Here is a 15,751-nt window from a genome sequence, read left to right as displayed (position 1 = left end):
ATTTCCGCTGAGAATTTTAAGAAAAACCTCCTGGGTGAAGAGCCTCATGAAGAAGTATGCAAAGGGTCATGAGAACTGCAGTTTGTGTGTTATTTCATTATTTGTATTTTATAATTATTTTATTATTCTAATAGTATAAGGTTAGTATCCTGAAATAGTTGAAAAGAGTAAAAGTGAATAAACCGTGCTTTAAACAGGTGTATTCAAATATAATATCTGGACACAAGCAGCGTGTGTGTGTGTGTGTGTGTGTGTGTGTGTGTGTGTGTGTGTGTGTGTGTGTACATTTATGCAAAAAACAAAACACTACTCATCTGGCACCATCTTCCTATGTTAATAGTTTGTTGCTGCTGTGGTGTTTGAGTTACAGGGTGCATTCTTTTGATCCAGGAAGTGGTTTTAGTTCTCACATTATGACCAAGTCAGTGAGTTCAGTATATAAACACACCCAATACTCAGTGTGTGAAGTTCTTCCTGAAGAAGAGATGAAGATGCTGCACTTGTCTGTAATTCTGCTCACACTGTCCGGTATGAAACATCCTCTCACTCTTACACACTATTATTGTTCAGAGTTTTAACTGTTTTCTGATTGATGTTACAGTGTGTACGCTCAGTGTGTACAGTTAGTGTGTACAGTCAGTGTGTACAGTCAGTGTGTATGGTCAGTGTGTACGGTCAGAGTACAGTCAGTGTGTATGGTCAGTTACTGGATTATACACTTGCACAAACATATTATACTGTCTAATGTTAGTGAACGATTGATAAGTCAATCCTAATGATGATTTAAGTAACCTTTAGTTGTGCTGAGGCAAATACATGATGATTAATAAGAAAAAAAGCACATTAATAATTGTAACGTTCGTCATAAAAACAGTATTGGAACAGCAAGACCAATTCTATTGTTCTTGTTATACGTTGAAGACATTTGTATTTCAGATGAAAAGATGAATCTGAGACGATAGATCAGACTTTCAGATTTCACTTCCTGTTATTTACATTGGGAGGTGTTAAACAGTTTAGAACGTGGAACTTTTAGTGGCAAAAGCACAATTTTAGGTGAAATGTACACCCAATTTTCTAAGGAAATTAAAGTAAATAACACGTAATATTTGGTTGCATATCCTTTGCTTGCAACAACTGCATCAAGCCGGTGATCCACTAACCACCAAACTGCTTTTACAGACTTCTTTCGGTTGTTGTTTGTTTCGGGGGTTTCTCCCTTCAGTCTCCTCTTCAGGAGGTGAAATGCTGATCAGTTGGGTGAAGGTCTGGTGATTGACTTGGCCAGTCTAAAACCTTCCACTTTTTCCTTTGGTGAAGACCTGTGTTGAGTTGGAAGTGTGTTTGGGTCGTTGTCTTGCTGCATGATGAAGTTCCTCCCAATTCGATTGGATGCATTTCTCTTATGTATTCATTCTGCTGATACCATCATGAGTTACATCATCAATAAAGATTAGTGAGAATGTTCCAGAAGCAGCCATGCAAGCCCAAGCCATGACACTACCTCCACCATGCTTGAACCATAAGATCGTTTGTTTTGGATCATGAGCAGATCCTTTCTTTCTCCACACTTTGGCCTTTCCATCACTTTGGTACTGGTTAATCTTGGTTGCAGACCTTTTGTGATTCATCTTTGTATTTATTTGTGAATATCAATCTGGCTTTCTGATTCTTACTGCTGATGAGTGGTCTGCATCTTATGATATGGCATCTTTGCTACTGCACTTCTTCAAATGGTGGATTGTGACAGTCATCCCTGCCCTGTGGAGATTTTGTTTTTGGGTGTTTGGGTTATTTTTCACAGCTCTCACAATGTTTCTGTCATCGACTGCTGTTGTTTTCATTGGCCGAAATGGATTGCTTTTCTCCCATAAACAGTTCTTTGGTCTTCACGTTGATTTATCCTTTTCAACAACAGTCGAAACCCAGGGCTCAAGCCAAGAGTAGATGTTCACAGCTATTAATTGTCAGAGTAGGCAAATGCCTACGACCTTGGGCCTGGAGGCGGGGCTTCCATAACCGTCACATCACTGTGCGCTAGTCCACCACTCAAGACGGACAGCAAAAGTCTCGGCTCTTTGTCCATTGGATATAGAAGAATTGTCACTCACCTGCAGTGAAACCAATTAATGTCCCCGTTTCAAACTGGGTCCCACCCTCTGAATGTACGAACAGATCGGGTACGATGAACAAAATGCAACTTTTCTGCAGTGGACTGACTTTAATTAAGAAAAGTGCAGCTCATGATGCAGGTATGTGAGTTGTCGTCATGTATTTTGGACTGATTGTAATGTATTTTTAAAAATAAACTGGGCCTTATTCTGTCAATCAGCATCATTTCGTGTTGTTGGCCTCCAACATAGATTTTACCAAGGGCCTCCAAATGTCTAGAATTGGCCCTGAGTTAGAGACAACATTGTCCTTGGAGACAAAAAAGTCAAACTGCACTTTGTTAATCCACAATGTACAGTTCAGTTATTCTGGAAAGTACAGATTCGGATTTATAGCCGATAAGGATGATGGAAGATGGACAGGTGATCCTGGAATAACTCTTCAAGTTGCAGGTAAACGTTAACAAAGAAGCAAAGTAATTAAGTATCTGGAGAGCTGTTTCTGAAGTAACTTACTCTGAAGTTTCTGAAGCGGAAACTTACCCAGTGCCTCACCCACACCAGTCATATTACTATATTTTATATACAGTGTAAGAATGAACAGAATGAATACTTCATTATCTTAGATCAGTCAACAGGGTGCTACTGTCATAGCAAAGAGTAACGAGCTAGCAATGAGCTTAGCTTATGTTACCCGAACACATCTTACTCTAGATACTAGTTAGACCAGCGGTGTCCAATCTCATCTGCGAAGAGCCGCTGTGGGTGCAGGTTTTCATCCCGATCAAGCAGGAGCAGGTGGACCGCTGTATTAAAATGATTAACACCCTTTCAGTCCTGATTCACTGATACATCTGCTCACAACATTGCTTCCTCTGTGTGTGTGTGTGTGTGTGTGTGTGTGTGTGTGTGTGTGTGTGTGTGTGTGTGTGTGTGTGTGTGTGTGTGTTTGTGTGTGTGGGTGTCTGTGTGTTTTGGCATATTTGAAGAAATGTCTAAAATTATTGATGAAATCTGAACGTGCTTCTTCTCCAATGTAGATGTTAAAAGATTTATTTTTTATTTTACCTTTTTAAATCTTGACTGCTTTATGTACACACTTATTTTGCAGGAGTTCTCGCTCACAGTGATTGGGGTGTGAACTATCCCAATAATCCGATCTGTGCTGTGAGAGGATTCAGTGTCTCCATTCCCTGTAGTTATTATTATCCAACATCAAAACCCAATATTCAGGTGACACAAAAGCTTTGGTGCTCAATGAACTCAAACACAGATAAGTGTCAAAACCCCCCGTATGTTTATAACAGCGCATCAATCACCACATCAGACTTTGAGTACGCTGGAGACGACAAATCAGACTGCACTTTGTTAATCCACAATGTACAGTTCAGTTATTCTGGAGAGTACAGATTCAGATTTATAACTGATGTGAGCGGTGGCATGTGGACAGGTGAACCTGGAGCGACTCTACAAGTTGCAGGTAAATGCTATGGTTTAAAAAAAAAAACAATAATAATAATATATTCTTTATGTGCATAATGAACTTTCTATAAGATTCCACTGTGAAGGCGTGTTTTTATTATTTTATTCTACCAGTTATCAAAAACATTTTCAGCTGATAATAAATTAAAGACAGAAGATGATGGGGCATGCTGTTATTGGAAAATAATCACTGACCTGGTGGTGTGATGCGGCCTGACGTGAAGTTGATTATTTTCTCATAACAGCACAAGCGCATTAATATAAACCTGTGATTTGTAGCTGCGCTACTGTCAGAGCTGCTGTTATAGAAAATTAATCACCTCCTGACCAATCACAGTCCAGAACTCAGCAGCGCTGTGATATAACACTTTATATAGAAAACATATATTAATAAAAATAGAAAAACTAACGAAGCACATTATATAAGGAAGTGTTGTTGATTCAGATTGTAGAACTCGACTGTATTATAATGATTAACACCCTCTCAGTCCTGAGTGACTGACGTGGAGTCTTTCCTGCTCTCTGAAAAAGATTTAAAGGTGTCACTAATCAGGCTCAGTGGAATCGGAACCCTTAAACAAGGAGACTCGTTAAATCTGACGTGTGATGTGAACTGCACACAAAGTTCCTCACAGTTTGTGTGGTCTAAGAACAACGAGCGCTTAAATACATCAGGACCCGTTCTTCACTTTCCTGCTGTAACCGTGAGGGATTCTGGGAGTTACACCTGCACTTGGAAAACCAACAGGGCGTCAGGATCTAAAGCGATCAGCCTTCTCGTCGAGGGTGGGTCCATCTGCTCATAACATTTTTGCCCGTGTGTGTGTGCTGGAACATTTTAAGAAATTGTTATTGATAGGATCTGTATGTGCTTCTTCTCAAATGTAGATCTTGAAAGAAATATATATTTTGTAACTTTTTAAATCGTAACTGCTTTATGTACACTCTTATTTTGTAGGTGGTTGGGGTGTGAATTATACCACGCCGATCTGTGCTGTGAGAGGATTCAGTGTCTCCATTCCCTGTAGTTATTCTTATCCACAGCACAATTATCAAGTGACACAAAAGCTGTGGTGCTCAATGAACTCAAACACAGATAAGTGTCAAAACCCCCCGTATGTTTATAACAGCGCATCAATCACCACATCAGACTTTGAGTACGCTGGAGACGACAAATCAAACTGCACTTTGTTAATCCACAATGTACAGTTCAGTTATTCTGGAACGTACAGATTCAGATTCATAACTAATGTGAGCGGTGGCATGTGGACGGGTGAACCTGGACAGATCCTACAAGTTTCAGGTAAATGCTATGTTTTAAAAAAACAAATAAATAATATATTCTTTATGTGCATAATGAACTTTCTATAAGATTCAACTGCGAAGGCGTGTTTTTATTATTTTATTCTACCAGTTATCAAAAATATTTTCAGCTGATAATAAATTAAAGACAGAATGTGATGGGCCGTGCTGTTATTGGATTATAGAAAATGAGCAGATTATTTTCTCATAACAGCACAAGCGCATTAATATAAACCTGTGATTTGTAGCTGCGCTACTGTCAGAGCTGCTGTTATAGAAAATTAACCACCTCCTGACCAATCACAGTCCAGAACTCAGCAGCGCTGTGATATAACACTTTATATAGAAAACATATATTAATAAAAATAGAAAAACTAACTAAACACATTATATAAGGACGAGTTGTTGATTCAGATTGTAGAACTCGACTGTATTATAATGATTAACACCCTCTCAGTCCTGAGTGACTGACGTGGAGTCTTTCCTGCTCTCTGAAAAAGATTTAAAGGTGTCACTAATCAGGCTCAGTGGAAACGGAACCCTTAAACAAGGAGACTCGTTAAATCTGACGTGTGATGTGAACTGCACACAAAGTTCCTCACAGTTTGTGTGGTCTAAGAACAACGAGCGCTTAAATACATCAGGACCCGTTCTTCACTTTCCTGCTGTAACCGTGAGGGATTCTGGGAATTACACCTGCACTTGGAAAACCAACAGGGCGTCAGGATCTAAAATGATCAGCCTTCTCGTCGAGGGTGGGTCCATCTGCTCACATCACTCCTGAAGTTAAAATATCACACTGTCTCGAATGATTACTGAAGGAAATAAAGTGACTTGTGTTCACATGAATATTCACATATTAAACACTTGTTGTTTTTTAAAAGGTGACAATCCTGAAAATCCTGACCATTGGTCAGTCTGGATGATTGTTGTGGTGACAGGTGGACTGATTATCATCATCTTAGCTATCGCAGCTGTGATTTACCACAGGAGGTAAAACTCTGCATGCTTTTCTAGATCTTTACGGTCTAAAAAGTTCACGATCTTTTGGTGAAACCAAAAAGGTCTCTATGAAAGCATACAATTTTGACGTGTCACGAGCGGCACTGACAAACTGTTAATTGAGTAATTAACAGCAATTAATTTATAGTTTGTGCCTCATAAACAGGTTTCTGTGTGAACGCAGGAGTGTCCACATTGAGCAGCAGAAGGAGGACGATTCTGACATCTATGCCAATGCCCAGCAGAAGGAGGACGATTCTGACATCTATGCCAATGCCCAGCAGAAGGAGGACGATTCTGACATCTATGCTAATGTTTAGTAGCAGCGAGCTGATCACAGGTTCACACCTCATGCTTTAACGCTTCTGCTTGTGAATAAAGTCTATTTTTATTTTTCAGCTCATGGGGTGTGAAACAGCATATTCATTTCCTGTTTTGCATTTGAACTTAACTGCACGTTATAATACTAAACTGGACGTTGTAACAAGAAAGCCAAAAGTGAAGCCAGAATGTCTCTGATGCCCTCTAGTGGTTGGCTGCAGAACAGTTTTTATCGCCGTCCATTCCCATGTTAGTGAATGGAGACCGAGTCAAACTTCCAGTTTAAGTTACTTCTCCACAAATTATTTTCAGGAATAGTATTGTGTCATTTTTACACGTTGACATTAATATCTCCCACAATATTTTTCTTATGATAAATGTGTGGGTTGTTTTTAAATTTGGTGATAAATAAAAAAAACGGTGTGGTTGATGAGGTGATTGAAGGAGTCAGATATTACAGTCAAGCCTAAGGAACACACACACCTGAAGCTCTGGACAGTTCTGTATCAAAGCCATTTCCTGTTCCACTGTAAACTGTTCTAACAGAGCCTCTGCAGGGGATTCTCTAGGCCTACAGATTTTCTGATCTGTGGCTCATTTTGATGTCTAAGCTGTAGCTCACTGTACTGATGTTATAGCTAGCAAACCAACATGAGTGGATGAAATGATGGCACAATCCAAGTCACCTAACACTAGCTACATTTCATATTAATTTATTAACTGTACGACCTTAGCGAACACTTAAATATCTTGGTAATGTTAGCCAGTCTCTCCTTTTTAAATGAACTGATGATGAGCGGTGGATGTAAGAGCACTTTTTCAGATGGGGTAGAGCTTCACATTTTACATGTTAATTATTAAAGCTCTACTTCCCACAGCGCCATTTTAAGTTGCTCTGTAGGTAATCGTGGACAGGTTCATGTTTGGGCAGGTGAGAGGAGGACACACTGTCCTGCTGTATCTGCTGTCCCAAGTCTCTACTGTGCAGACTCTGGCACTAATTTCTTCAAGATGGCGACTCCCATTGCAACTCCAAAAAGGCTTCAAAAACACACAATGGGAGTGAGTGCCGCCATGTTGTCCACTCATAAATACAGTCATTAATAGACCATCAAAGCAACACATATTAGTTTCAGTGGGTTTCATTATGCTCGGAATGTAAAGGAATTAATTTTACTGTAGGATTTTAAAGTAATTGGAGTCCAAGTATGGAGATAATTCACTCAGATCGAGCCAGGATTCAAATTAAATTAAATTATAGAACGACCATTTCAAATTGGTAGAGAACCAAACCAACAAATATCACCTTAGAGTGTGTGCCTGTTGTGTTAAATATCTCTAAATGCTGCTACAGACTACAGCTAAGGCTCAGGTTACTGTGTAAGGTGTAAATTAATCTTTTCTTGATAGCTAACTATGCATTTGTGCGGAGCCCCCTAGTGCCAGGTTAAAAAAATAAATAAATAAAACAGCCGTGTGTAATCCGTGCTCTCGGGTTTGTAAACCGCGCGCGCACCGCGTTAAAGTTGGGTTTCTATTGGACATTCGCTGTACACTTGAGCTTCTCTCATCTATTTCTCAAGAAATAAACACACAAAAGGGACATAATCTGTATTGAGTGGACATAGAACCAATACAACTGAACATATTTTTACATTTTCTCCGGTTAAAGCCCGGAAGCGGAAGCGATTTTTGGGAAACGCAGGTCATCAGTGCAGTCAGTAAGGGACCGTCTAAAAAGTGCATGACTTGGGCACTAGGGGGCTCCGTACATTTGTATACATTAGCTAGCGAGCTAACGTTACCTTTCTTGTATATATACTGTTGATAATGGAGGTGGTGTTTACTTCAGTATAGCTCACTGTGTTAGCATATGAGCTGAAGAGAAAATATGACTTTCGGATTAGTTCTGTAATTTCTTATAAAGAAATTAGTTTTTTTTTTAAGTTTTGTTTTGTTTTTACTTGTTTACTCTTACCGGAGTAATTTTCTTAGTGACTACTTTGACGTGTTAAAGTAATTATTACGCCATTACTTTTACCCAAGTCCGTGTGTTTTGTACTCTTTCCACGATTGTATTTGCATACAGGGTTTTATCCTCAAAATGATCACAGCAGTAAACAAGATAGTAAACAGAAAAGAAAAATACCTGGTTTAAACAGAAAACCCACAGACATGACTTGTTACTTTCCAAATGATAATTTAAAAACAGCACAACAACATTTTGGCCTTTTTCTATTCATCAGGAGACATGCAGGATCGGATTACAAGTCGTAAAATATTAACAAATATCAGTGCAGAAATTCATCATTTAGTGAATATAGAGCTCCAGTAGCGCTTCAGTTTTTCGCCAGTAGAGGGCAATATTGATGAATTTATAGCGCTATTTCAATTTAATTCATTTATAAGATCTAGAAATGAACGCTCTTCACACATCACACAGAAACACTTATCCATTCATTTCCTCAAAGATCAGACTAGATACTAGAGGATTCAGTTTAATAAATTATAAAACCTTGATTCACATGAAAGTCAAACCAAAGCAGATAAACATGTTACTTTAACAATGAACATTATGATATAGTGAACTCGCTTTAGTCATCAATACAGAAGTTACGCGTTATGTTAAACTGGACAAAACCTCATGTAAATATAACCAAGAGTTTACTTTATATAGGTTTATTTAATTCCGCTGTTATTTATGTTGAATAATTCTTATAATTCCAAATTTTAGGTCACATTTTGATTTTGTTCCAGCTTACTTTGAACAACGTCTAAACAATTCTTTTGTTTTATTTGTTACTATTTAACTTTTTTCACTGCAGCATCTGTGAAAGCATACAAACTAAGAATTTCATTGTACAAGGAAGGTTTATACATTTGATAATGAAGTTCTTGAAACAGTAATAATCAGTAACATCACGCCTGCTGTTTCCCTCCAGTTTCTGTTGTTAAATATTGCTGACTAAGAAATGTTACATGATATAGCCACGGTTTTAAAAAAACATGGTTTACATCATTCATGCATCATCACAAATTCATTCAATACCTCTTATCAACAAGTTATTCCATACAACAATAAGCAAAAAAGCAGGAAACTATTACGTTATAACACTAACTCAAAGATGTAAAGATTGTTTAAAGCAGTAAGTGATGAAAACGTGAAGCTCAGTATCAGTAGCACAATAAAAACAAACCTTACACCACAGCCCTGTCGAATCCTAAAAACAAATTCTTAAAATTGATATGATATAATTGATATATTGATATATTGATGATATGATGAATCTTTTCGTGAGGAAGTGTTTATATAACATTTATGAAAGGAGTCTCCAGGATCAGCACTTTAAACCTGTTTAAAATGAAAAATTAACATTTGAACTGTAACTGAGGTGTGAAAGTGTGATCAGTTCATGGTGAACGTATTGTACTGTACTGTGGTGTAGACGTCTGAATTGTCCTCCTTCAGCTGATCAGTGTGGACGCACCTGCAATCACACACAGACTCATTTAAGAGACACAAAATACACATTGATAATAATAATAAAATTAATAATAATAATAATAATAATAATAATAATAATAATAATAATTTTTATTGTAATGTATGAAAATATAGTTTTGCCTTGCTTGTATTTTCTCATTTGTAAGTCGCTTTGGATAAAAGCGTCTGCTAAATGAATAAATGTAAATTAATAAATGTACCTCCTGTTGTACATCACAACTACCAAAATCAGTCCAGCTGCCACCAAAGCACCAATGATGCAGAACGGCCATGCAAGAATTTCATCTGTTCAATAAAATCATGTCAATATTAAAGTCAAAACAAGTCACTTTTTCCTGCTCTAAATATTTTACACATTCAGGAGTGATGTGAGCAGATGGACCCACCCTCGACGAGAAGGCTGATCGTTTCAGATCCTGACGCCCTGTTGGTTTTCCAAGTGCAGGTGTAACTCCCAGAATCCCTCACGGTTACAGCAGGAAAGTGAAGAACGCGTCCTGATGTATTTAAGCGCTCGTTGTTCTTAGACCACACAAACTGTGAGGAACTTTGTGTGCAGTTCACATCACACGTCAGATTTAACGAGTCTCCTTGTTTAAGGGTTCCGATTCCACTGAGCCTGATTAGTGACACCTTTAAATCTTTTTCAGAGAGCAGGAAAGACTCCACGTCAGTCACTCAGGACTGAGAGGGTGTTAATCATTATAATACAGTCGAGTTCTAAACCATTAACTGTTTTTATGAAATCTACTTATAATTAAATGATTCAGTAATACAGTCCGGTACAGTGTGTTTGTATTGACTGACAGCAGCAGGGATAATAAACACACAGAAGAGTGTATTAACTGAGTCACTCTCAGGTGTTAGGAGTTAAGAAATGAAGACATTAACACTGTGTGTTGGGAGAATACTGAACTTATTACTGTTTGATTCTAATTAAATCTCAGGAAAAAAGGCACTAAACTGTACAGTTCCTTGAGGATTACAATGAGGATTTCTCACACAGTTAAAAATGTATTATTGAAAAATAAACATCAACTAAATGAGATTTCTTGATCAAAATTAAAGCTGGACTCAAATTTACTGTCAGGGTTCATGAAGAGAAAAATGACTGCAAAATTATTACATTGTTATTATAAGTGAGTAAATTATGAAGATAAGGAATCATTTTTATTTTTATTTTAATCATTTAAAATTACCTGCAACTTGTAGAGTCGCTCCAGGTTTACCTGTGTATCTGTCACTGGGATTATCAGTTATAAATCTGAATCTGTATTCTCCAGAATAACTGAACTGTACATTGTGGATTAACAAAGTGCAGTCTGATTTGTCGTCTCCAGCGTACTCAAAGTCTGATGTGGTGATTGATGAGCTGTTATAAATATACGGGGGGTTTGTACACCCTCCTGTGTTTGAGTTCATTGAGCACCACAGCATTTGTGTCACCTGAATACTGGGATTTGATGTTGGATAAGAATAACTACAGGGAATGGAGACACTGAATCCTCTCACAGCACAGGTCAGATTATCTGTATAGTTCACACCCCAATCACTGTCCTGAGTGAGAACACCTGTGTAGAGAAATAAATGGAGATTGATAGTTATACTGATGTAGTGTTTTACATGTTGTGTGTTTTCAACTTTATGTGAGTTCATCTGATGTTTCTTATTACTGCACTGTACACAATACACCTTTATATCTGTATTTATGCATAACTTATACATTTATTCATTTATAGGTGTAAATAAATCAAATATACAGTTATTCTGTACGTTTGTGTATCTGTATACAGTATATATACACACACAATATAATTTTTATCTTTACAGATATAAAACATTTGATTACTTTATACAAATGATCAGACGAATGTTTAAATGACGAAAGACACTACGACTCATTTATAACGATTAGTTAATCTTGTTAAATTATCCTGAATGCTGGTGTCAAGACTTCTCAGAGGCACCGTATGCCAGTCCAGACTTTTATAATGCAGGTGAAAAAATAACTAAAGCGGTGAGTACAGGGTGAAACAGGAAACAGGAGTGAGTGGTGAGTGTCATGTGACCTGCTGGGGCTCATGGGAAGTGTAGTTCAGCTTTTCAGCACTACTCTGACAGCTGTGTATGACGATACTGTATATAATGTGTTCTAAATATTTCCCATAAATGACTGTTTGTTTTTTCTTTAACAGAATACATTACACAACAGTTTTTGGTGGATTCGAATTCGTCCATTAAGACTTTTTCAAAATTCTCCACAGATCTTTTGAGCCATTCCACGACTGGGTGCCATTTCCGTCCCCAGGATATGATGTGTATAAATATGCATGAACATGAACTGAAAAAGACATTTTATTATTAAGCAGAGTGTCCTGCAAATCTAAAATATTTAAATATTTAAATATGTAAAACATTTACAACATTAATAAAAACCACCTAGAACACTGAAAAATAGCATTTTCTACCTGTCCCCGCCCTCGAACACTACACTTTACCTTTAAACACAGTGATGAAAGTCCTTCAGAAATCTTTTTTTTTTTTTTTGCATTCCTGTGTGACTCCATATCTCATCTATGGTTTAAATAAAACATTTTTATTCAAAATCCATAATATTTTTGTTAAACTACACGTTTAAGTCGTGTCTCCAGGTTTTCACTCAGTCCTGTTACCCTAACACATTCCTCCCTCTGAAACATCTGGAACATTTCACACGTCACATGTTCACCTGGACGTTTATCATCTGGATCTTCTGAAGGCCAAAAGTAAGTCCTCTCACTTTCTTTTCTGTATATTTGATGATATTGTAACTGTGGCTGAGAAGGTCAATCTCAGCGTACAGTCCTGTTACCTAAATCGCTTCTTAGATGTTATTTGTTTATTTTAAAAATATCATTTTTGGTAAATCGCTCGTATGTGCTCAGAGCAGGAGCCAGAAACAGCCACCCATGGCATGCTGCAGGGGAAGGAGTGAGATACACAAACCACCCTCTCTCTCTCTCTCTCTCTCTCTCTCTCTCTCTCTCTCTCTCTCTCTCTCTCTCTCTCTCTCTCTCAATCTCTCTCTCAATCTCTCTCTCACTCTCTCTCAATATCTCTCTCTCTCTCTCTCCTTCCATCTCTCTCCTCAATATCTCTCTCTCTCTCTCTCTCTCTCTCTCTCTCTCTCTCCCTCCTTCCATCTCTCTCCCTCTTTCTCTCCCTCCCCCATCTCCTCTTCCTCTTTCCACCTCCTTTGCTATGAACTACAAACACACAGCACATCCCTTCAGCACCGACATCTCACACACACCCACACACAGGTACACAAGCATGCACACTCACACATACACACTCACACATACACACTCACACACACGCTCCCACACATACACACTCACACACACGCTCCCACACATACACACTCACACACACGCTCCCACGCATACACACTCACACACACACTCACACACACGCTCCCACACACGCTCCCACGCATACACACTCACACACACACTCACACACACGCTCCCACACACGCTCCCACGCATACGCACTCACACACACGCTCCCACATACACACTCACACATACACACTCCCACATACACACTCACACGCATACACACTCACACACACACACTCCCACACATACACGCTCCCACATACACGCTCCCACATACACACACACTCCCACACACTCTCACACACACACTCACACACACAGGTACACAAGCATGCACACTCACACATACACACTCACACATACACGCTCTCACACATACACACTCACACACATACAGACACGCGTTCTTTACCCAATGTTCATTCCTGTTTCTAAAATGTCTTGTTTTTTTTTTTTTAAGTTAAAAAACTATTTTTTTGGTCCATTATTTGTCCAATTATTTAATAAATCACACGATTAAAAACTGATCAACTTGAAGTTTGGGTCTCCTTTAAAAAGAAAAATATAGCTTTGCATATTGTAGAAAAATACAACTTGTGTGCATATGTAGTGAATTTGAGTGATTTTTCTTTCAGAGAAACTCTTTCTTGAGGGAAAACACAGGAATCAGTTGAAGCTTTTAAACACGTTTTTAAATGACACGAGTTTGGTTACAGGACTGAGAAAAATGCGTCCCTCTTCCACTTAGAAATAATGGAATAAAGTTACCTGAGATGGACCAGTGCACATTCTGAATAAGTAAATATGTGTGCTATGAGATTCAGTGTTGAAAAAAGATCAAAAATGATGGCACCCGTTCGGTGGAACGGCCCTTATCTTAATCACGTGTCTCTCTGCACTCTTTTTAAATGACTGTTTTCACTTAATACACGACTTTGCTGCCATCAAAAAGTATTTTTAAAAGAATTATGGCATAAAGTGTTTTCTTTGTGTTCTCTAATTTTGTGTTGTAGTTATGTGTGTCTGTGTGTAAGTGTATAATCAGTAACTGAGCGTACACACGGCTACATCAATCAGAAAACAGTTAAAACTCTGAACAATAATAGTGTGTAAGAGTGAGAGGATGTTTCATACCGGACAGCGTGAGCAGAATCACAGACAAGTGCAGCGTCTTCATCTCTTCTTCAGGAAGAACCTCACTCTCAGTGTTGCGTGTGTTTATATACTGAGCTGAGCTCTTGACGTGACAACTAAAAGATGTTCCTGCAAAAAAGGACGCAGCCTGTATCGCTAGACCACGTAAAAGAGCGTCAGGCTATTTTAACAGGAAGAAGGGCAGAAGCCTCATGCGACATTTCGTCCCCGCACACATTCACAGACGCACGTGTCCAAACTTTAACCAGTAATATATTTACCCCATATTAACATTCAGTTCGAATACACCGGCTTAAAGAAATGACACCTACAGATTTACTCAGTGACCACAAACAGCGTTAAACAAATCCAAACCATTTTATAGTTTCAATTCTTAACAGCATCCAGAAGAAGCTTTGCACGCTCTCGACATCTCCTCACACAACTTCATGAGGATCTTCACCCAGGGGGCTTTAGATAAATAAACCGAGCTCCTCACCGCTTCTCTAAATACTACGGGAAAAACTATTTGTTTGAGGAAAGAATTGAATTTTAAGTAAAAACTCGATTTATATTCAGGAATACACTATAAGGCCAAATGTACGTGACACCTGAACGTCAGAATGGTTTTATATCTGAAGCATCAACGTTTCCCTTCACTGGAGCTGAGGACGTGAGTTCAAACCAGGAAAAGACCTTTATTCCTCTTCTACCCAACTTTACATGATGCCAGGATCACAGGGGAGAGAGAGAGACACACACACACAGTTGACCTGAGGTCACCCTGGGATATAAATAAATATATGAAAATAGTTGTATTATTATGCTGTTATTACTCACTCAAGCATTATTAGTATTAGTATTCTTAAATAATAGAGAACAGTGTGTGCTTTGAGCAGGTGTATCAAACTCACTCATATATAAGGTTTGGACAAAAGCCTTTATGCTTGTGTGTGTGTGTGTGTGTGTGTGTGTGTGTGTGTGTGTGTGTGTGTGTGTGTGTGTGTATGTGCATGCGTGCGTGTGTGAGTGTGTGTATGTGCATGCGTGTGTGTGTGAGTGTGTGTATGTGCATGCTTGTGAGTGTGTGTGTGTGTGTGTGTGTGTATGTGCATGCTTGTGTGTGTGTGTGAGTGTGTGTATATATGTGCATGCTTGTGTGTGTGTATGTGCATGCGTGTGTGTGTGAGTGTGTGTATGTGCATGCGTGTGTGTGTGAGTGTGTGTATGTGCATGCTTGTGTGTGTATGTGCATGCATGCGTGAGTGTGTGTGTGTGTGTGTGTGTGTGAGTGTGCATAGTGCATGTGCATGTGTGTGCATGTGTGTGCATATATGTGCATGCTTGTGTGTGTGTGCATAGTGCATGTGTGTGTGTGTGCATGCGTGTGTGTGTATGTGCATAGTGCATGTGTATGTGCATGCACGTACACACGGCTACACACGGCTACATCAATCAGAAAACAGTTAAAACTCTGAACAATAATAGTGTGTAAGAGTGAGAGGATGTTT

General features: G+C 38.6%; 2 protein-coding genes across 4 annotated transcripts; one reads left to right on the top strand and one right to left on the bottom strand.

The window, feature by feature from the left end:
- The first annotated feature begins 460 nt into the window (after positions 1 to 460).
- LOC128628991 (carcinoembryonic antigen-related cell adhesion molecule 2) lies at positions 461 to 6,648 on the top strand. 3 transcript variants are annotated; one of them, XM_053674814.1, is made up of 8 exons: positions 461 to 528; positions 3,223 to 3,344; positions 3,498 to 3,591; positions 4,125 to 4,379; positions 4,552 to 4,896; positions 5,396 to 5,650; positions 5,780 to 5,888; positions 6,064 to 6,648. In XM_053674814.1, exons 1-8 carry the CDS (start codon positions 486 to 488, stop codon positions 6,215 to 6,217), a joined length of 1,377 nt encoding a protein of 458 aa, XP_053530789.1. In that variant the 5' UTR covers positions 461 to 485; the 3' UTR covers positions 6,218 to 6,648. The 3 variants fall into 3 exon arrangements, with proteins under 3 accessions (XP_053530789.1, XP_053530788.1, XP_053530787.1); XM_053674813.1 differs by having other exon boundaries at positions 3,223 to 3,591; positions 6,082 to 6,648; XM_053674812.1 differs by having other exon boundaries at positions 3,223 to 3,591.
- Positions 6,649 to 8,314: 1,666 nt separating this feature from the next.
- On the bottom strand, positions 8,315 to 15,191 carry LOC108261760 (uncharacterized). The gene is made up of 5 exons (XM_053674836.1): positions 14,241 to 15,191; positions 10,923 to 11,294; positions 10,110 to 10,364; positions 9,924 to 10,008; positions 8,315 to 9,706 (listed from the first exon to the last, which is right to left on the bottom strand). Exons 1-5 carry the CDS (start codon positions 14,281 to 14,283, stop codon positions 9,625 to 9,627), a joined length of 837 nt encoding a protein of 278 aa, XP_053530811.1. The 5' UTR covers positions 14,284 to 15,191; the 3' UTR covers positions 8,315 to 9,624.
- Between the last annotated feature and the right edge of the window lie 560 nt (positions 15,192 to 15,751).

This window comes from Ictalurus punctatus, chromosome 23 (assembly GCF_001660625.3).
Source record: "Ictalurus punctatus breed USDA103 chromosome 23, Coco_2.0, whole genome shotgun sequence".
NCBI lineage: Eukaryota > Metazoa > Chordata > Actinopteri > Siluriformes > Ictaluridae > Ictalurus > Ictalurus punctatus.
The sequence above is the reverse complement of the archived record's forward strand: the minus strand, read 5'-3'. Positions and strand labels throughout refer to the sequence as shown.